The sequence below is a fragment of the Phodopus roborovskii genome, unplaced genomic scaffold (assembly GCF_943737965.1).
Source record: "Phodopus roborovskii unplaced genomic scaffold, PHOROB, whole genome shotgun sequence".
NCBI classification, from domain to species: Eukaryota; Metazoa; Chordata; class Mammalia; order Rodentia; family Cricetidae; genus Phodopus; species Phodopus roborovskii.
In genome coordinates, this window is record NW_026125397.1 from 10,633,912 (window position 1) to 10,656,982 (window position 23,071).

General features: G+C 37.6%; 1 protein-coding gene across 1 annotated transcript; it reads left to right on the top strand.

The window, feature by feature from the left end:
* The first annotated feature begins 172 nt into the window (after positions 1–172).
* Echdc1 (ethylmalonyl-CoA decarboxylase 1) lies at positions 173–22,822 on the top strand. The gene is made up of 6 exons (XM_051175477.1): positions 173–284; positions 4,243–4,452; positions 6,736–6,878; positions 13,079–13,131; positions 15,302–15,382; positions 21,584–22,822. The coding sequence occupies exons 1-6, from the start codon at positions 254–256 to the stop codon at positions 21,990–21,992; spliced, it is 927 nt and encodes a 308-aa protein (XP_051031434.1). The 5' UTR covers positions 173–253; the 3' UTR covers positions 21,993–22,822.
* The last annotated feature ends 249 nt before the right edge of the window (positions 22,823–23,071 follow it).

Here is a 23,071-nt window from a genome sequence, read left to right on the forward strand (position 1 = left end):
ACCCCGAGCGCAGGGGCGCGCGGCTGCGCACCGAGCGTCCGCGCAGGCGCGCTGCCCTCTGCCGGCCGGTGGAGGCAGTGCAGGCCGCTCAGGTGGGTCTCGTGAGGCTCGGAGGTCTCCGGGAAGATTCCTGGCTTGCTGCGGAGATCGCGGGAAAACAGCGACGCTAGCAGTTTCAGAGGATGAGGAGATCGGAGTTCGGCTCCCCAAGTTGATTTCTGAGTGCTTTGGAATCCCCGGGAGAACTTAGGTGATGTTCCGTTGGCTCTCTACAATGTCTACTGGTGAACTTAATTATCTTGCTTATTTTGAACATTGACTACATGTTTGTTTCGCGAAGCAATTTTTTTTTTTTTTTAAACAATAAAAGAGGAGCAATCCAACTTTGGTGGGTGGTACGAAAGGTATCTAACCCCTCCCCACTCTTGTCCAAAATCCCGAGGAGTCATTACCTGGAAAGGCTTTGTGAAGGACGTAAAAGTCAGTACTTATTCGAACTTTCACGTCGGATTCTATAACAAGTTGCTTCTGTTCTGGGTGCAACAGATTTAGAGATATGAGCAAATCTAATCGAAGACTTGTTATGAAGGAATACCACTGTCTTGGGGGCACTGGCAGAGAGAATTGCGAAATCTCTGGGATGGAGGAAGAAGGGGCATGGCCCCAAAGCGGATTGGTTTTGTTTTGTTTTTGGACAGCTTATTGGACTATGACTTGACAGCTGATTAGCTGATTGTTAGCTGGGGTGCATAGAGCAAGGATCATCCTTCCAGAAAGACAAACCGGCTTGTGGAGAGACTAAGTTGCAGCAGGGTGAGTTCCAGTAACGAACTAGATAGATGCTGAGTTAGCTGTGCTCAGGTCCTTAAGGCCTACGAATTTTGTTTTAAGAAAATTATTGGAAATTACTTGTCTGCCAGCAACTATTTATTCTTAACATTCCAGATGCCCTCTTGGCAACTAAATTTAATAGGACAATTTGTCAAAAGGAATAGTTAGGATAGTGTTTGATTCGACCTCAAATATTGGTGATAAAGATGGGGTTTTATGTAGACTAGGGAGTTAGGATAACTTGGAATTATTGTCTGAAAGGCAAAAACTGTAACTTCAAATGTGCTAAAATTTGGGGTGACAGAAAACGAGGTTTGCGGAATTGAAAATTACTTTCTTGGGTGTGTGTGGAACTTGAGAGTTAAGGAGTATAAAATTGAAAACCTGAGCAAAAGGCTATGCATTTGATTCTGATTTTTTATTGTTTACTTCCTTGTCTTAAATGTGGAGTTATGTTAATTTTCTGGCACTAGTTAATGATTCCAGTGTGGTGTTAAATAGAAAAGGACTTTTAATTTAAGGACTAACATAAGAATTGGAGAGGAAAAACCCTTGGTCCCAGATGGCCAGAGTGGGACCCTTTTCAGCTTCCCAGTGGTTTGGCGGCCAGCTTTCTCATTTCTCAGCTGGGACAATCTGTTCCTTGTAGGAGAGCAAAGCAGCCCACATGACACAGTTTGGGGAAAAACAAATATATATATATATTTTTTTTTTTGCACTGAAGAAAGTTTTATTTATAACCGCCCCAGAACCTTCTCATTGCCTTATGTTCCCAATAGTAAAACAAATATATGTGTGTCTAGTCTATGGCAGCACCTGAATCTTAACCTCTTTTTTAATTGTATTTTCAGATATTACTCTAATTCACTAATGTCTGACACTTTACCATCTTAGCAGCACAGGCACCATGTATCTCTAAAAAGGACTTATTTTTAATTACGTATATGGGGGAGTGGCCAGGCTATATGCACAAGAATGGGAGGTCAGACTGGGACTGGATCTCCTGGAGTAGGAGTTACCAGCTGGGAACCAAACTCAGGTTCTCTGGAAGTGGGGGGGTAAATGACTGTAACTACTGGACCATCTATCCAGCCCAGCCCATTATGTATTTTAGTTTGTGAGTTTGGAATTGGGATGAAAGTATGCACAACAAGCTGTTGTTAGAATTGGAGTCCCCAGCGTTTGGGTCAGTGAGTCTAACAGGCAGGCTTGATTTACTCTGGTACAGATAAATGGAATCTGCAAGAAGTACAGGAAACAAGGGTCTGTATTGGAAGAGGCTTAGAATACAGAAAGAAGAGAAAGATATGGAATTAGTAAAATGGGTGGGTACCTGTCATAGTAGAACCCTTTCTTGGGAAAGTGTCCATTTCACAATCAGTTTTTTTTTTTTTTTTTTTTTTTTTTAGGACACAAAGCAATGTATTACATAATATTTTAAGTGTTCAGTAATTTGAAGGTCAGAAGGCATGATCTGATAGCAATAATACTAATCATGTTAGAGTCGCCAGATGTTGGAGAAGGAGACAATATAACTATGTAAAGTAGGCAGACCCCTTAACAAACAAAAAAACCGATTCTACTAGCGTATAATAACAATTAAAATACCAATATTTATTTATTTATTTATTTTGGTTTTTGGAGACAGGGTTTTTCTGTATTGTTTTGGAGCCTGTCCTAGAATTAGCTCTGGCCTGAAACTCACAGAGATCCGATTGCTTCTGCCTCCCTAGTGCTGAATTAAAGGACAAAGATTTTTAAGCCGCTTCTCTGTATTTTATACATTATTGTTTTGTTCTTTTCCTAAACAAAGTATTGTACAAATGCAGACAAATTAATATTCCTTAAATAGCCATCTAATCCTAATCAGGTTTTCATTTGGAGTTATGACCATTGTGGGGAAGATCAGAACTTTTGTTCCAAATTCATTTCTTAGTTGAGTTATCTCCTTATACATGATCAGATTCAGGAGGAAACCAAACCTTTACAGAGCACACATAGCCCACGTACAAGTGATGAACTCATTAGTGGCTATGTAGGCCACTCAACTTTTCAATTGAGTTTGTGATCTTGAAAGCTTATGTTTTTCTATACCATAAGCAGATCCAGCAGAAGTGTGACACCTGCTCTGTGTGGTGTTCTTAATGTGAGAGAATAAAGGTAGCTATCTCCAGTTGTCTTCTCCCAAAACATGAAGGAATATCGTGGTGAATAAAACTGGCCAGTCGAGAGGAAATGAAGGAGAATAGAATTGCAAAGTCAAAACAGCAGTACCAGTAGAAGTAGGCACACTGTGTTGCTCCTACAGAGAGCTCAAATTCAGTCTTTCTCTGGGAATGGAAATGAATAGGATGACACAGGTACTGACTGGGTCCCCTCAATTAAGTTGGCTAATCATTTATTTATTTATTTGGCTCTTTACTGGTAAATTACCTCTAAAAGAATGTATTAGTCCTAACCTATAACATCCATTTGCCCTGTGAGAGGAAGCAAAAATTACTGATATGTGTAACATGTTAACATGGGTTAATATTAGTAATCACTCTTAGGTGGAAACTTAGAATCCTGTCTTCGAAGAACCAGGTCAAAAAAGGGAGAAAAAATAATTTAAGGGGGGAAATAATATAGCATATTACATTTGTGAGACTGGTTATTTGGTTCCATGCATGTATGTGTATGCATATGCATTTGTATATGCATGTGTATGTGTGAGGAGTGATCATGAAGGAAGACATGCAAGTTTTAAGTGATGGCCATATCAAGGAAAGCTTTAGACATAACTTTTGTTAGTAGAGAGGCATATAAAAAAACAAAACAAAAAAAACCCTCAATTTCAGAATATTCCAGTTAAATTAAAGGGACAACCAGCTATAAACGAGGTCTGAATCAGAGCCATGAATGTGAGATTTGTCATCTTATACACATTTGTAAAGCTGTGGGCAGTAGAATAAAAAAATCTGTGATAGCTGATAAAAAGGTCACACACACACACACAGTGTTGCAAGACACTGTTCAGGATGGAGATACAACACAAATGTCTGTTCAGTCCACATTGAGAACCAATGACAGACCACAGTAACAGTCCTCTAAATTCCACCTTGGTGAACTGGTGCATTTACTTACAGAATGACTCAGAGGGAGCTGCATCTTTGAAAGTGCACCCCAGCACGGGCCAACACCCGTGAAAGCTGGAACCTTGAAGGAAAATGAGCTGTAGGCTAGCCTGGCCTGTTTGACCTGACCATGTCTTTTTTTTTTTTTTTTTTTTTTTTTTTTTTAATGGAGCTTACCTTTATTGGAGAGGTTTTTACAGTTCAAGAGAAAGGTCTATTATTATGTCCAGACATAACAGTAGAAGAAAGAAAAATGACTCTTTTTATTGGGGCATCTGCCTACTTGTTTCTTTTCTAGAAATGGCAAAGAATATTTTGACTGTGTCTGCAAGGACAAAACTCTTACAAACAGGGGTGTCGCTTTATAACACCTCTCATGGCTTCCATGAGGAGGAAGTGAAAAAGATACTGGAACAGTTTCCTGGTGGATCCATTGATCTTCAGAAGAACCAGAACGGCATTGGTATACTGACTCTGAACAACCCCAGTAAAATGAATGCCTTCTCAGGTACGAGAGGTCTGCCTTCTGCACGTAAAGAAGGACACTAAATCATAGCTTGCCAGCATAGTTTTTCTGGCCTTGCCCTGGTGAAAAAATTCTTCAAAGTCTTGCTCTTCCTTGTAGAATATGAATATATATATATATATATATATGTGTATATATATACATATACTATATATATATATGCATGTATACATATATGTGCATATTTTTATTTTATTTTTTAAATCATGAGTACAAATCTTGGTAAAATGAGATTCATTTGTAATGGTGAATATTCTAGCAGCCATCATTTCGAAAGCAAACCCTAATGGAGCTGCCTTCCCACCTCTGATGCCACGCCTTCCTCGCCGTGATGGAATGTACCCTCATACTCCTCATGTGAGACCTCCCTTGCCAGGAAGGCTGTACCCTTGTAAACTGAGCTGGAATAAGGCCTTCCTTTAATGTGTTTCTTGTCAGGAATTTTGACATCACAGGAGAAAAGTAACTATCCCAGATCCCACCCAGTCACTGTGTGTATTTTTGTAAAGTATTTTTTAACACCGTAAATGAAGATGAAAATTTCCTTAACAAGGAATTTTTGTGACACCAGATTTATTTATTTATTTTGTTGTGTGTTATTCAGCTAGCTTAGAAACTAAGTTTTGATAAGGCAGCCTAAAGATTTTGGTTCTGTGTACATTAAACATAAATGCTTCAAAATATCCTTAAAGGAAATAATTCATATACGTAATTACATGTGAGATACTTTTTATTTTCATAGCATGTCTTTGAAATCTGTTATTACTTTTAGTTCACATCTCAGTTGACTGCCCACATTTCAAGTATTCAAAATTTGCATGAAACTAATGGTACTAGCTCCATATATTCAATTATGTCTGTAATATTAATTTGTTGCATAATGTGCAAAACAATTAAAAGCAGAGCTGTTTTTAGTAATGGTGTTTTGTTAGCTTGGGTGGGGAAGATGAATGAATCCTATTGCAGATACTCCAAGACCCTTTAGTGTATAAGGCCTCTCCCAGCCCTTACTGCACTACCTCAAAAGAGTGAGTTTAAAATTCATTAGCAGTACAATTCTTTATATTTATGGCCACTATTACTGTTTGGGCACTTAATTATCATGCATGGTTGAAGATGTAATTTGTATATGATGATTTATTCTTACACTAAATGTGTGGATCTTTGGTTTCTCCCAAACTATAAATAATTTGCATCCAGTAGTATTGTTCAAGTATGCAGGACATTCTTGAGAAGTTTCCATTTTAAGTAGGTATTACTTAGAAAGGATGGTTTTATTAGTTATTTATGAGTACATAACACTGATCTAACATTTATTGTAGAACCCCATCCCACTGGTTACTTAAAAAATGACAAGAGTAGTGATTATTGACCTTGTAGTATTTTTCCCCCCAAAATAAGTCTGAATATTGTAATGGTATCCGTGTAGTCAGGCTTGGAAACAGTAGATTCTCTGGAAGTTATAACCTTCAGTTTTGATAATTACTTTGGCTTCTAATTTTGATTTCCTTTACCTTGGATATTAAGGGTATTATGACCTTGGAAGATAACCAAAGATGTGCATAGATACAGATTATTTATTAGAACTTCAAATGGCATTCTCTGAGGTTTCCAGTTTTAAATTAATTGCTAAAGGAAGCTTTGCCAAAGTTTGTAATCATATCTCCACTATCATCTAATATCTAAACCATTGCCTTGACTGCTGGTAGACCTGTGAAGTGCTTTCACAAGTGTGCCTCAGGCATGTTAGTTTGTTAACCATGGCATTAATTTATTGTGTATTTATTATCTTTTCCAGACCTAAGTACGATCTTGCCAGTTTTGCTAGGAAGAGAGTTAGACTCACTCTGTCCTCTATTTTTTATAGCCTGTTTATTATATAATATCGTACTCGTCTCATGATTATAAAACTTGTTGAGCTTGTTCACTGACATGTATTTGATATATTTACCATAAGAAATAATTTTTGCTTATCACTGTATCCAATATTACATATCCCAGTTTTTCCATGTCTAGGATGATATATTCTTATTTTTCTTTCTGTTTGTTTGATTTCTTAAAATACATAAGCTAATGAATTTGAGATTGTAAGGCAGGGGCTGTTTTATATGCCTTGTTTGTATATTCCATTGTATTAGCACAATAGGCATTTGGTAGCTGTAGATATTTCTAAAGTATGTGTCCTAGTGTTCTTCCTGGGCACTTTGCTATTTCTGTTTTTATCAGTCTCTTACATGTGTTCTTGTTTTAACTCTCACCTGGCAGGTGTCATGATGCTACAACTTTTGGAAAGGGTAATTGAATTGGAAAATTGGACAGAAGGGAAAGGCCTCATTGTCCATGGTGCAAAAAATACCTTTTGCTCAGGATCTGATCTGAATGCTGTGAAGGCACTCTCCACTCCAGAGGCAAGTATGTGGGCTGTACACCCGAGGCTGCTCCCATCAGACACAGCGGAGAAAGTCATATTTTAACCTACGTGGTTGTTGTCAGAGCTCGCGTCCCTTAGTAGCCTTCAAACAATAGCTTTGTTTTGTTTGGATGGTTTCTTTTTTATTTTTTAAGGGAAATTATGAAGATTTACCCGGGAATTAATACTGGAACACAAACAAGTGTTAAGGTCTTACCGGGTATCTATAAAAGACATTTTGATTGACAGAATGAAATGTCTCATCTTTGTGGTCCAAGAGGCGCGCTCTTGGTTGTGCTGGTGTTTTTGGAGACTGAGTGCCTCTTGCTGTCAGTATTGCTCCTGACACTCTCCTTCCCCTCCTGTAGTGCCCCCCCATGTCTCTCTCATTTCTAATTTGATTGAGTATTTTAAAGAAAAAAAATGAAATTTTAGAATAATTTTAAGGTTGTGAAAAAGTTGGAAGAATCGTATAGAGTCCTCCATGTGTGTTCCCTATGCCCTTTGTTTTGGCATATTTATTCGGTATAAAGATTTGTCAAAAACTTATGCACCAACACTGGTATTTTACTGATAGTGAAACTCCACTCTGATCTCACATGTGGGGTCTCAATGATGGAGCTCATTGGAGCACAGAGTAGAATGGTGTTTGACAGGCACTAAGGGCAGAATATGGGAAACAGAGTTTCCGCTACACAGGTAAATTAGTGCTAGAAATTAGTTCTCTAGCATAGTGTCTATAATGAGCAATGCTACAATATATCCATAAGTTTTTCTAAGATGGTGGATCTTAAATTGAATGTTCTTATACACACACTCTACATTGATGATAAAGGGGATGATAAAAAATACTAGAAGTGATGGGTGTATCTGCAGCCTGAATGGGTGCTGATTGTTGAACTGATGATTATCTGCAAATTCAAGTTGTGCACATTAGATATATACTTAGTTTTACATGTCAGACTGGTATAAAAGAGATAAAGGGAAATTCCATGAATTATTGGTATTGGAAGTAAAAGAGAGAAAAAGAAATTCCATAAAATATTGGGATTGGTAGTTCTGTTGTGTCCTTTTTCTGCTTTGGAATCTTATATAGGAGTCTTCATGATTCCTTAGATCTCTCATCCGTGACAGTTCTTCAGACTGTGCGTGTGCGTGTAGTCTTACTCTGTAGCTCAGATTGTCCTAGTGTTCTTGATTGGATTAAAAGTCACTTAAATCCTCCCGCCCCAGCCTCCTGAGAGCCAGGCTTATTGTCATCTCATAGCTATGAAGCACTACAGCTTCATTGTAGGTAATATTCAGGTTTAAAGTGACATTTGTAAAGTATAGGGTATATTTATTACATGATTATTTGAAAACTGACAAGAAGAAATGGTGTATATAAAATTCCTGAACCATGGTTTTTTTCAGATAGTCTGTAATCTTCTATTTATGTTTCTGTAATACTAAATTTACACAATTAACAAATTAACGAGTTGCAGTCGGAGTGAATGCATCAGACACTTGCAGCTGAGCCCGAGAGTCCTATCATGACCTGGTGTTTTCTCTCAGTGAAGCTCTTCTGGTCCAGCACTCAGACTGTCTCAGATGTGTCAGTATCTATCCGCACGTTTGGTGAATTTGCTCTCTGGAAATCATGAAGTAACTGAAATATATGACAAGTTAATAAGTGAATCACATTGTCCTCTAAATATAATAAAATGCTTTAGTGTGACTATTAAAGGACTTGTCTTTAAAAGGTGTTTTGCCACTATAATATTTCAATTAAAATTTTTGAAGAAGCCTGGGCAGTGGTACTGAGCAACTTTAGTCCCAGCACTCAGGGAGGCAGAGGCAGGCAGCTCTCTGTGAGTTCGAGGACAGCCTGGTCTACAAAGCTACACAGAGAAACAACCCAGTCTTTAAAAAAAAAAAAAAAAAAAAACTGAAGAAAATTTCCAAGTGCCCACAAAAGCAGACAAATCCAGTGAAACCCTCATGTACCCATGGCGGTGTCAACACTGGCGCTGTTGTGTACTAAGCTTCCTTAGTTGTTTGCCTTCGGTGTGTAACTGACCCCTTAAGCTGGTTTTTTGTTTTGTTTTGTTTTTGTTTTTTTGAAATGCCACAAGTTTATTTTTCGACACTCTTATATACCATAACCAAAAAATGGAACACAGTATCATGTATGTGGAGCAAACAGACTTTTCTTCCTCCCTTATTCTATGGGTTCAGTAACCACACCTTAGTTCTAAACTTCTTGTTCCCTAGCCTTGAGGTCAGGAGTACCCACACCTCAGATTCAACTTCTCCTTCCTTAGCCTTGACAGGCAGGAGTAGCCATCCTCAGATTCAGGTCTGTTGTTATTTAGACTAAGACAGACAAAAACATCCTTCTGTAGCCATACCTTTGTCCTTTAAGTCTTATGACTTGCTGACAGCTTTGAACTCTGTCCTTGTGCCAAGATGGAGTGAGCCATCTTTATGGGCACCCACAAAGTCCCCCTTCTTAACATAATTAAAAAATACCTGTGCTTCTGCTACAGGACAGATGACTGTGTCTGTCTTAGGTAGTCATCTTTAACCTTCCAGCCTTACCTGTCATGGGAAGCACACACTCCATCATGTGTGTCCTGCCTTAGGTAGCTTGGAGGCAAAACGACTTTGCCCGTCTCTGACTACCAGCCTCTGTAATAAAGAACATTAGGGGACAGTGCATAGCTCGATGCCCACACACCTGAGCCAACTTTTCATCGAGAGTTCATAAGCAAGCTCAATAATGTATATGCTTTTGTGGCTACAGCATCTCCTGCAAAAGGAGTGGATGAATCAAGATAAAACAGCCTTTAAAATTGATCTGAGACGTCTTGAGTGGCTTTTGCTAAATCAAAATCTAAATCTGCCTATTCTATTGTATTGTATCTAATGATTCATAAGCATCATGTCTAAATCTTAACAGAATGAGCTGACTTTTTCATTCATAACATATCTAGTACAGCAGAGGTTGTAAACATTAATGATTCCAGTATGCTTATTAACAATCGATGCATAATTGACTAAATTACAATTCTCATAATTTCAGTTCAATCAAAGAACAATAAAATTTTCTCATGGTAAATGAAGTACAAATAACTCCACAATTCTAAACCCTTTTTTTTTTCCCTCTCTAAAGTCCATCTATTTGAAAATTACACAGTTGGTTCTTAGTCAAGAATGTGGAAGCCTAATGTGACTAAGGGTTAGCTCTGAAGAGTTATGTAAGAAAGAAAAGCAAAATATAGAAAAAGGGGTATAAATATTATTCAGCTATAAGAGTAAGGTTTTATGCTATGGATGTTTAGAGGCCCTGTGAAGTCTCTTTTTAGAAGTAAGAAGGCATCAAAGTCCACAGTAGTAAACTTCAGTATATAAGGAAACACAGAATTGCTTACTTTACAAGTGGAGGGGATCTGTCAAGGAAAGGTTTGGGACTTAGAAAGTTTCACAGTTTTAGCCTAGCTTGAAGATGTTGTCTTCCTTTGTCCTTGACCTCATTTGTTACTCTTTTGACAGTGTATTGCTTGGGTCTTTGTTGCTTAAATGTCTATAGGGAGCCCCCACCCACCCACCCCAACACACACCTCAGTTTCTGTCTAGCTTCTTTGGGCTTGTTGCTGCTCTTGTACAATTTCATTTTAGCCATAGTAATATACAAATTACTTATTTTCCAAAAAATCTTCCAGTGTATTTGGAAGAAATTCATTAATCCATACAGCTGGTTCATATGGTCATAGAACAAGACACTTTGCAGGAAGGGAGTTACTGTAGTTAAGATGGGCCCAAGTGCAGAGGGCGGTGCCTGTGGTTCTTTGTGGGCATCGAATACTGCACATGTTTTGTGATGGTTGATATCAGGGAGAGCTAGACAGGTGAGGTTGGATCTCAGGATACAGACAGAGGAAACAGCATCTGTAAGTCCTTTGTCTGTACCCAAACATTGTTAGGTTTGTCTTTCTGTCTTTTCCATAGTTTTTTCTGCAGGTAGGGTCTTCCATTTTGCTGACTTCTTTCTCTGTCTGTCTGTCTTTCTTCCTTTCTTTTTAAATTTTGTTTTATTCTATCTTTGCCTATGTATCTACTGCATGTCCAGGGAGGACGGAACAGGGTGTTTGATCTCCTGGAACAGGAGTTACAGATGTGGTGAGTGACAGTGTAAATGCTGAAAATTGAACCCTGGTGCCTAGAGGAATAGCTCTTAACTGCTGAGTATTGTCTCCAGCTCCTTGACTTCTTTTCCTCTCTCAACTCAGGGAACTAAATAAGTGTTTGACTCTGTAGCTTTGGGTAATGAATCAATAATAATAATTCTTCCTCCTGGAAACACATTCATCCCATTATAGGATTGTCATTAGTATTGATAGTATGCCATCAGCCTCAAGGAAGGTATCATGTAGTTTCAAATTTTCTGCTGCCTCATGTCTCTGCACCTCAGTTAAATTAATTGTTTCTTCATTGGCACCTTTCTCCATGGGTTCAAGCAGCGGCCACAGAAAACCAGTACACAGGACCTTAATGGTTGCTCCACCAAGATTATTGAGGACGTGTTGTATTTCTTAGCCCCTATCTTGGAGAGGCAATATGTCAAGTAATGAATTGAAACACATAGTTCACAGCAAACAGTTTGTAAGTACTGTATTTAAGGTACAAGAATAAAAAGATAGTACTGTGAAACACAAGAGAAAACCATTGTGTCATTTGGAAACTTGTGATGGAATCACATTATTCCTTGGAATAGAACAAGAACAAGCTGCTACAACTATGGAAATGGTGGGCTTGTGTGAGCAAAACACAGTGTGTGTGTGTGTGTGTGTGTGTGTGTGTGTTATGTCATACATAATATTATACTAGGTATATGGTATTTAGAAGATTGCCAGATATTTTGCATCTGCAGTTAAGATTCTTGGTTGAAGATATGGGAGTTAATGTCAGTAAGGTACTTTAGGATTATTTGGGATTTTGTTTTTCCAAGATCTTAGACGATTTTGTGGCTGATAGGAAATTGCTATCCTACAGGAAGAGTTACCAAGCAGCATGATGGAAAGTATATCTAAGAAAAAGAAAATAAATACAGAAATATTAGGTAGGAAATAAAGCTGTTTTTATTTTTGTTTTTATACTAATCAATCCATGAACCAATGAACAGGTCTAGACTAGTTCAGTTGGAATAAAAAGAGAAAAGAAATGTTGGAAATATTTCAGAAGAGGAGCTGAGAAGATGCATGTTGGTCCTGGTGATAAGGATGCTATGAACTAGTAATAACACCAGCATTGTGAGCCTGCTGATCATTGTGGCTTTTCTAGTACCTAAGCAGTGTGCATGTCCACATATGTGTGCTTGCATGTGCGTGCATGTGTGTCACCTATAGAACATGCAGATTTCTACCTTTCCCATCATCCTGTAAATCTACCAGATTCTTGTTTTATTCCCCATTCCTACGGATGAGGAAACTGAGCTCATATTCATGATTTGCTCAAGTGCATGCTATTGCTGAGTGGTAGAAACAAGAACTCAAACTGTCCTTTACTCCTCCTAAGTGTTGCAGTGCTGAGTTTTGAGACACTGCTGGCCGTACAGTAAAGTCCAGAATGTGGAAATATCCAGTAGGTTCTGACGCTTCCCAGAAACCAACAGTGAGAGTGGTTTAAACTTTCAAAGAAAAGAATACAGATGAAGAAGAGAAAGAGCTGTGGGGTGGGTGGGTGAGCTCTTGCCTTTAGGGCTTGGCTGAGAGGGATGAGTGAAGGGGATACTGGAGAACAGTCACAGCAACAGACAAACAGAAAACTGCCCCTAGAAAGAGGGGCCCAGAGTGAAGGAACTGTGCTAGGTCGAAGAGAAGATGATACAGAATAAGGAAAGTCATTTCATTTGGCAAACAGTATTAAAATGTTTTGGGATAAGGCTGAACGTCAGGTTATACTGGATTAAAGAAGGTATGGCTCATGAGAAAAGTGTAGTTTGTGAAAAATCTAGGAAACTGAACAATGTTCAGTTGTGTCACTCCTGGGTCAAGGAGGAAATAAGAAAGAAATTAAAGACTTCTGAGAATTCAATGTCAATGAATACTCAACATGCCCAAACTTATTGAAAGCAGTGCTTTGTTTCTTTTCAAAATCTGAATTTTAAAAGTATTTCTCATGTAATATGCTCATTTTTGTGTTTATTTTTTTTTAAAGAAAGGAGTGGCCTTATCTATGTTCATGCAGAACACCTTAACAAGATTTATGAGGTAATGTATCTTTTTTAAAAAATAGGATTTTTAAAATACCCAGATTAATAATTTATTATTCCCTTATTCCATTATTTGTACATTTACAAAAGTTAGCAGGCCCAGCACTCGAGAGGCAGAGGCAGGCAGATCTTTGTGAGTTTGAGGCCAACCTGGTCTACAGAGCTAGTTCTAGGACAGGCTCCAAAGCAATACAGAGAAACCCTGCCTCAAAAAACCAGAAAGAAAGAAAGAAAGAAAGGAAGGAAGGAAGGAAGGAAGGAAGGAAGGAAGGAAGGAAGGAAGGAAGGAAGGAAGGAAGGAAATAAGGAAAAGACAAGACAAAGAAGTTACCCAGCTTCAAACTGTGCCTGTTATCATGATGGACGATTTCTTTATGCCATAGGGAACAGTCATCAGAATGAAATGTCAGTGAGTTATGAACAGTTTGTAAAGAAGGTGAAAGAGGAAAACTTAATTGCCCATATAATCAGCTACCACAGAGAACAGCTATCGTGAAAGTCAACCTGACACCAGGCAGAGATCCCTCCAGGGTGGAGGGTGGTAGAATTAGAGTGAAGTGTCCTGCATCCAGATGAAGAACTGTGGATTGGAGAATACTTCTACAGCTTCTGACAAGAATGGGTTTACTTTACATCCAGATAAAGGAAAAGGGAGAAAAAAATTTACATTTCAGATTACAAATTTGGACATGCTTGGAATCTCTTTCTGATTTTTATTCTAAATATAAGCAGTTTAAAATTATGAAAACTAAGAAAATTCATGTTTAAGCATTATTAATTATACATTTCTGTATTTTTGGTACTCATCAGAGAATCTAGAAAAGATAATAAGATCATAACAGTACTGTTCTAAATACCATTGCCTTAACTCTTTCTCACACCACACTGATCTTAACTTTTTTTTTTTTTTTTACTAGTTTAAAACTTTTTTATTTTAGATTATTTTACTTTTCTATGTATGAGTATTTTGTCTGGGTGTCACATATGTGTCTGGTGCCTTCAGAGACCAGAGGGAGGCCTCGTCCCCTCGAAGTGGAGTTAGGTATGACTATTAACTACTGAGTGGGTGCTGGGGACTGAACAATGGTCCTCTACAAAAGCAACAAGCACTACGACCACTGAGCCATCAGCCTTCTTTCTATATTCTTTAATTTTTATTAATTAATCAATTTATTTTTGAGGGAGGGTATTATGTAGCCCAGTTTGGCCTCTCTCTCTCTCTCTCACACACACACACACACCATTACTAATAATCAAGGCTGGCCTTAAACTCCTGACTCCTGCTTCTATCTTCTGAGTGCCTAGATTATCAGTGTGCCCACACCACCCCTGGCTAAAGTTATTCTCCTTGAAGTAATCTTTTCTATGTGGAAGTAGAGCTTATTAGGAAATATTTAGTCACATTAGGCCAATAGATTTACATTTTGGTTAGAGCCTAAAAAAAAAAAAGAAATGTATATATGGGAAACATTTTAGATATACCAGATAGTATTCTCATTCTGTTGTGACAGAATTTACTTTTATTATTAGTTTTTAAAAGATAAGGTCTTGCTATGTAGCCCTGGCTGTGCAGGAACTAGACCAGGGTGTCCTTGTATATCCACTTGTCTCTGTCTCTCAAGTGCTGGGATTAAAGGGGTTTACTAATGTCTGCTATGAATGGTGCTTTATAAACAGAAACAATAAGATTTCTTTTGAGCACTAAGTAATACTTAGGTACAGGAATAGTCTATGGTCATTTCGGCAGTAATGATGCATCCTTTGATGGGACTGTTCAATACTTGATTTTGTAGCTCTGTGTTTTAGACCAGGTTTATCTCTTTGAATATGACCATAATACCCCAACCCTGACTATAGAGCAGTGACAGTGAGTGTCCTGACAGCTGTGGAGAGACCCTGGCACTACAGGCACATAGGCTTCAGGCAGGGGGTTTGCTAACCCTCTGCCCTCCCATTTTAGCTCCAGTTACAATACATACACCATTTCTGATCACTAGTGTGAGCTGCTGTGTGCTTGGCCTCCTGGTTTTTTACTTCTGATGGTGCAAGGATTCACTACCCTTGATGGCTCCTGTTTTTAACTGAGAAATGTTGAAGACCTTAAAATGATGCATGTAAGTGAACATTAAAGTTAGAGTTATTCACATCCATTTTCCTTCCATATACAGACTACCATTAATAAGCGTTGCTCTGGTTCAAGGCTGGGCAATGGGTGGAGGAGCAGAATTTACTACAGCATGTGATTTCAGGTAAGATAAAAATTGCTGCAGGCATAAACACAATTAGCACATGTTTGAATGTAGTTTTGCCTTAATTTCAATATTTGATATATTCTTAAACAAGATTATTAATTGAATAATATATTCTTTTTATCAATGATTAAAGTAGATAATTTTTAGTTTTGTACAGTTACTATTGTTCAATATAATGCATTTTTTAAAAAAACAACAACAAAAGACAATCAATTCCATATTAGCAAAGTTCCTAAGAAGGTAAGTCAAGGAAACATATGAAACTCTAAAATCTTAGATGGCTCAGAGGTTAAGAACACTGCTCTTCCAGAGGTCCTGAGTTCAGTTCCCAGCAACCACGTGATGGCTCACAACCATCTATAATGAGATTTGATGCAGGCAAACATTCAGACATAACACTGCATACATAATAAATAAATAATTATTTTTTAAAAATCCAAGAAAATTATTCAGAAGGAGTTAACAACTAAAGAATGTAAGATAAAGAGAAAAGGACACAAAGATTTCCCTGTGCCTGTCTTCAGGAAAGATTTGCTGAGATCCATGTCTCCACCATCTGTGATTCATAGCATGTTTATAAATAAGAGAACGAAGTTGCAGGAAATTCTGGGAATTCCTCTGCCTTAGAATGATGCCCAGGTTTCAGTAGCTGCATGGGTAGAGAGCCTAGAAAATCTGATGCTCTGCACAGGCTTGAGGCTGCCTTCTTAGTACTGTCCCAAGGAACCTGAGGAGGAAACCTCTGTTGTGTTGTATACTTGTTCTGGGATTCATAAACATGGAGTTAGACAATATCACATTGAACGGTTCTTTTAAGAAGTCCCTGGAGCCTTGAGTCATAGCAAAGAACTGTGTTTCAGCCAAATTCTGGCCCAGTTTCTGAAGCTAAGGACATGGCCCTTCTGATCTGCACTCCAGGCCAGACTAGAAGCATACTTTTTTTATCCAGTGTTGCAAATATCTACCATTTAATTGGTATATTTGTAGTTTATACTCATTGTTATTGATATGATTTCATTTCTGTCTACCATCTCTTTAGAAAGTTATTTTTTTATAAGCATTAGTGGTTGCCTACATGTATATATGTGTAACATGGTGTTCTCAAGAGGGCAAAGGAAGTTATTGGATCCCCTGGACCTAGATTTACTAGTAATTGTAAGACACCATGTCAGTGCTCGGAACTGAGCCTGGGTCCTCTCCAAAAGGAGAAACTGCTCTTAACCAGTGAACTCTCTCTCCTGTCCGCTCAGTCTACCATCTTAATATTTTTTTCTAATGACCTGATTCTGTTTGTTCCCTTACTCTGTTTTCTTGCCTCATTGTAGATTGTGTAATAACATTTTACTTCTATTGACCTCCTCCCAACACACACAGTGAGAGAAAGTGGGGACAGAGAGAAACTGGTTTCTTCTAGTTTTGAATTAACAGTATGCATCTTAAAGTTGTCACACCCTCCCATCAAATAATAAACTAATTCATGTAAGATGTTAGGATATTACACTATATACATCTATTTCTTGTGTTCTGTTCCTTGGGTATATTAATATTTATTTTGTTTCTGTACATTACAATGGCACAATTACCATATTTTTGCTTTAGTCAATTATCATTTAAATAAATGCACATAGTAAAAGTAAATTGCCATGGTAATTATATTTTCATCAGAAAGAACATTTGGGTATATTATGCTGGTTTATACAGATTGACAGGATCTACAGACATTTCAGAGAGAAATCACTGGGCATATCCATGAGGGATTGCCTAAATTAGGTTACTTGAGGTTGGAAAATCCACCCTAACTATGGACAGCCCCATCTCATGGGCTGGGTTCTGGACTGTATTAAAAAGGGAATGCATCAGGATGTATAGCTCTATTTCCAAAGTGTTCGTGTAGTGTGCAGAGCTGCCCTCCCACTGCTGATGCCTTACCTTCCTCACCAGGATGAAATGCACCCTCCCATTCCCAGTGCCAGACCTTCCTTGTCACGGTGGAATTCACCCTTGCACTACTGATGTCCTACCTTCCTTGCTATGATGGCACTCTTGTGTACCGTGAGCTGGAATAAAGCCTCCCTTCCTTAACTTGTTTGTCAGGAATTTTGACATCGCAGTGAGAACAGTAACTGTCAGTTTCCACAGTCATTTTATGGAGTTTTGTATAGTATTTTTTAACGTAAAAAATGAAGATGAAAATTTCCCTAACAAGGATTTTTTGTGATATAAGGTTTATTTATTTTGTTGTATATTACTTGACTAGTTTAGAAACTAAGTTTTGATAAGGCAGTCTAAGATTTTGATTCTATGTATATCAAACACAAATGTTCAGTTCCATGACTATTACAGAATCAGAACCCGGGAAACCATGACTCAGTAGGTGAGTGGCAACACCTTGGGATCCTGCTACTTCCTCTCTTCATCACAACCTCTCACTTCCACGCAGGGTTAATGTAATACATTGAATATTATCATGATGCTTTTCATGATTTCCAATCCTATAAACTAAATGTTCTGTAATAATTTTTTTCCCATTTTAACTTCTTATAGATGACATAGAATAGAAATAATGTGAGAGAAGATTCAACAAACTCTAGAATAAGAAAATTTCATTTTTCATTGTTAATTAAGTACTTGTTTTAGTTAAACGTTTATTACTTGGGAAATTTAAAATTGTTTTGATGTAGGAGAAAATTTACAAAGATCTCAGCCTCTTTGAAAACCAGTATAAGTGAGTGGATTCCTGGATACAATGGAGAAAAACAAACAAAATAAAACCATTCTATCATAGTGCCCTCTGCTGTCAGGACTTCAGATTGCACTAGGTTCTTTCTGCTTGGTTTTGTTCTTTGAGGAAGCAGTCCCATTGGCTTTGCTGGTGTGTGAGACTACACAGGAAATGCTTTATGTATAAGCTTAAAAATGCTTGTTTTCTTTATTTTAACCAGAAATACCAGTACAGAGTATATAACTCAAGTATGTAATTATATAAATACAAAATATATTCAAAGAGGTCTAAGCTATATGCAAACAGATACTGATACACTTAATATTCTTCCATATGACGAGCACAGGTTAAGAATTTATAGATGTTCCAGGAGTACCAGACAGAAACTTAACAAAGAAATAAAGGAATTAACAGAAGTTATGACTCAGTTGAGTTTAATACATATCTATAGAACATTCCATCTTCTCAACACCACATGGAACCCTCTGAGAAATCAACCACATACTCAGCAACAACGCAAACCTCAACAGACACAGACACATACAAAATTGGAATAACTCTCTATATCATATCGGATTCCCATGGCTTAAAATTAGAATTCAACAACACAAATTGCAGAAACCCTACGAATTCATGGAAACTGAACAATGCTCAATTGAATGACTCCTTGGTCAAGGAGGAAATAAGAAATTAAAGACTTCCGAGAATTAAATGTAAATGAAGACACAAACTTATGGGATATTGAAAGCAGTGCTAAGAGAAGAGTTCATAGCATTGAGTGCTCACATGAAGAAACTGGAGGATACTCTCCCTAGAGACGTCATGTTAGGGTTTCCAGCTACATGGTCTGGCTGTGGCTCCATGTACTGCTCAGGAGATCTCTGCCATCTTCCATTTCAATACATATTCTGTATTTTCTTACAGGTCACTAAACGTACCTTTTTTTTTTTTTCATTAATACACTAAACTCCAACTTTCTTGTATACATTTTATAAAAAACTTCCTGTTCAGTAAAGTTTCAGTTCATTCCAAAACATTCTTGAATGTTTGCTAACCCTGATGAGGGTTCCCACATCAGTAGACAGTAGCACCATAGAATAGCCTTTTCTGCACTCGGCATCTGATCTTGCAACTCTGTCAAAGTAACAGTCAGGCCACAGAGATGGCTCAGCAGGAAGCACCTGAATTCAATCCCTGGGTCCCACATGGCAGAAGTTGCCTCCCACAAACTATCTGAAGACCTGTGCATGTGTGGTGTGGTGAATGTACACACGTGCGCACACACACACACACAGTCTTCGCCCAGTTGTGGGTAGTTTTTTCCTGTACTACTTCCATCCAAATAGTAAGACGCATACCAACATCTGATGAATTTCCTCTCTTCCTTGTCAATATGTCAGATGCACTTAGAGCTCTTTTCTATCAAAGTTAGGGAGTTTAATAGCTTTATAAATCGAATATTATGACTTTATAATTAGAAGATTCTAAATAGGGTCTTAGATTTTCCTTCCAATAAGCATCCAGGTGATAGTAGGTAACTGAGAGGAACTCAGGAATTACTATATAATCCTGGAAGATGAAGCAGCAGTTCCCATTTTGAGGTGTATCTTATTGATTATTGGATCATTTCCTCTTGATTATATTTTCCACCACTTGAAAATTTAAAGTTTGGGCAATGTTGGCACATGCCTTTAATCCCAGCACTTGGGAGGCAGAGGCAGATGGATCTCTGGAGCTTGAGGCCAGCCTAGTCTACAGAGCTAGTTCTCGGATGAGCTCCAAAGCAATACAAAGAAACCCTAAGCCTGCCTCAAAAAAAAAAGAAAGAAAGAAAAAGAAAATTTTAAGTTTACTTCTATGAGGCTAATGAAGTATCTTATGAAATGTTTCTTCCTGAGAGCTTTGTATGCTTCTAACTGTAGAGACCTTGTTTTCCTGTATCAATGGACTTTTAAAATTATGCTTAATGTATACTAAAAGGTATGCCAATACAATATACTACTAGCTACGTAATTTATAAAGAATATATATCAGATTATAATGCATGCTTTTACAAAGATGACTTAAGGATTTGTTAGTTGTAAAATAGGATTCAAGTGGGCATATGTGGGACAGTAAGATGGCTCGTTGGGTAAAGGTACTTCCAAGTCTGGCATCCCAACACAATCCCATCCCCAATTCTCATGGGGTAAAAAAGAGAACCAGATGACCTCCATAAGTATGCCATGGAATGTGTGCACACACATGTACATGAAAAATGAATGTGATAAAACTTTATGTAATTGATCTTGCAAAGTAACGAGGAGACAAAACATATGTAAGAATGGTTTCCTGGATTATAACAACTCATAGATGGCCACTGTAATAACTCATATAGCATCCTCTACATTGTACTGACATTCAGTGTCTCACTAATTTATGTTCAGTTCTAAATGAGTTTATTCCTGATAGAATCACTTTCTCAGCTGTGCTAATAGCTAAACCAACACATGCCAATTCCAGAATTCGATTTAAAAACTGGCATATTAAGTTGTTCCGAGTCTAGGCTCAAGAGTAACAATCATTTCTATTTCTACAACTATTGGATATTATATTTTACAAATTTAATTCCTTCCCAAACTTTTAGCAGGTTCCTGTTATAGAATTAGATTAGATTCTTTTAACAATTAGACTTGCTCTGCCTCGTACCCATTTACAAGCTGTTTATTGAAGCCATTTCCGTAGTATTGTTCATGATTGTGGCATACTCTTGACGGAAATTTCATCTCTCTGAGGAGAAAGTTTCCCAGTTGGTTAGTAGGCTTTTGCAGAAATTCTCTGCAGTGTTTCATGATTAAAGGTCAGGCTGCAGTTTTGAGAAACTTGGTACTAAGAGAAATAAGTCATCCACAGTTGAATGTACAATGTGTTGGGAAGAGAAATCACTTCAGCTTTTTTTCTTACAGTGAGTAGTTTTGAAAACAGTTACTCCTAAGGAAAAAATTAAGTTGCAATTTGAAATTTAGTCAAATTAGGTTTTAACATAGTAAGTCTTCTGTTGATACATGCAACAAAAACATACACTATAAAGTAGAACTTTATAGTATGCTGAGAGTATTCAAATAACTAGCAGGTGCAATGCTTTTTTATACCTACCAATTATTAATTATGCTGCGGTCAAGTCCTTGTGATTCCATCGCATGCTTATTCAACCATAAAATGAGAGTATTTATGTCAGTTGCTCTAAGAATTTGTTAACATGAAGTTCTTTTTATTGGAAGGCTGGGTTCTCGTTTTCCAAGTTTGACAAAGCTAAAACAAAATGTTATTTTCAAAAGCAAATGTTTGTGGAATCAAATTCTAGTTAGGAACATTCTCCACCATTGTTTTTACATATGCCTAAAAAGACCAATTAATTTTCTGTTAGCGCAGGGGCATTTACTCCTTTATGGTTATAGTATACACATGTACTTACAGCTTTTTCTCTGTTTTTACAGGTTAATGACTGTGGAGAGTGTGATCAGATTTGTCCACAAGGATATGGGTATAGTTCCAAGCTGGGGTGGTGCCAGCCGGCTGATTGAAATCATTGGCAGCAGACAAGCGCTCAAAGTGTTAAGTGGCAGCCTCAAACTGGATTCCGAGAAAGCTTTAAACATGGGCTTAGCTGATGAGGTCTTACAGTGCTTTGAGGAGGCTAAGGCTCTACAGGAGGCACAAGAGTGGCTAGAGCAATTTGTCAGTGGGCCTCCGGAAGTCATTAGAGGGTTAAAAAAGTCCGTTTGTTCAGGCAGAGAGCTACTTTTAGAGGAAGCATTACAGAATGAAAGAGATGTTTTAGGAACACTGTGGGGCGGTCCTGCAAATTTGGAGGCTGTTGCTAAGAGAGGGAAGCACACTAAGTAGTTAACTAAGTGTGGGTGGACTACAAGTTGACGCTGCAGTAAGAACATGGATGGAAGTGAAATGATATTCCCCTGAGCAGCAGAATTCATTTGAGCTGACTGCTAAAGTGCTTATTTGGTTTGGATGATATTTTTCATATCTCAGTTTGTTCTTTTTTTAACATTTGCTTAAATCACTTCTACCAATTTCTACATTCCTACAGTAATTCTTGTCCTAGAGCCAAAGATCAATATTCAAACAGCAAATCTATTCTTGGGCTTATCTTTTGTAATATGTTAATTTAAATTTTAAGGCAAAGTCTTAAACTTACTATGCCACCATCTCCCAAATGCTGGTATATGCTATTGTTTCTGGTCATTTTATTCTTTCTTAAGTTGATGTAATTTACAAAAGCAAAATTAAAAACAAAAGACCTCAGTAAATTTTTCTTATGAAGCAAACAGAAGGGAGGATTAGAGGTGTGTAAGAAATACTAGTTGCTTTTTCTGCTTTGTACACTTGGAATACTGATGGGAAATGGTCTTTCATTAAAAAAAAAAAAATGCATCTTTGCTGAACTTGGGAGCTTTAGTTGGCCTTTTTAAGCGTATTTCATATGACCTACTAAACAGTGAAAGCCACTACACAAGAGCACTGACTAGCTGTACAAAGCAGCTTTGCATTGTTCCCTGGAATTCTACTGTTGATGGGGTTTAATAATTGAAACTATTAAAGATTTGTGAAGCATCCTTAAACATTTTCTTTTTTACCAGGTTTTTTGAATAATATTTAACTTTAATTCTTCCGTGGCTGTCTTTTAAAACTAAATTTAATAAACACACATAATTGAAATGTTATGTTCATCTCAGAATATTTCTTTAAAATGTTTATCTAAGAATTCAGCTGTCCTGACCTGTCTCAGTAAGAGGTAAAAGACACTCAAAATGGTGACTATGTTTTGTTTTAGTATTCGGTTAACTTGATAAACTTAATCAAGAGAATTTAGAGGTATGTACCCACACAATCCCACTTTCTGAAGGAAGTAAGGATAGGCATGATTTTTCTAGAGACAAATTCTCAGGTTTGTGCTCACCAATACA

Coding starts and splice junctions, on each gene's coding strand:
- Echdc1 (XM_051175477.1), top strand. CDS start 254: ATGTTCCGTTGGCTCTCTACAATGTCTACTG. Junction 285..4,242: donor GCTCTCTACAATGTCTACTG/GTGAACTTAATT, acceptor TTTCTTTTCTAG/AAATGGCAAAGAATATTTTG. Junction 15,383..21,583: donor ACTACAGCATGTGATTTCAG/GTAAGATAAAAA, acceptor CTGTTTTTACAG/GTTAATGACTGTGGAGAGTG.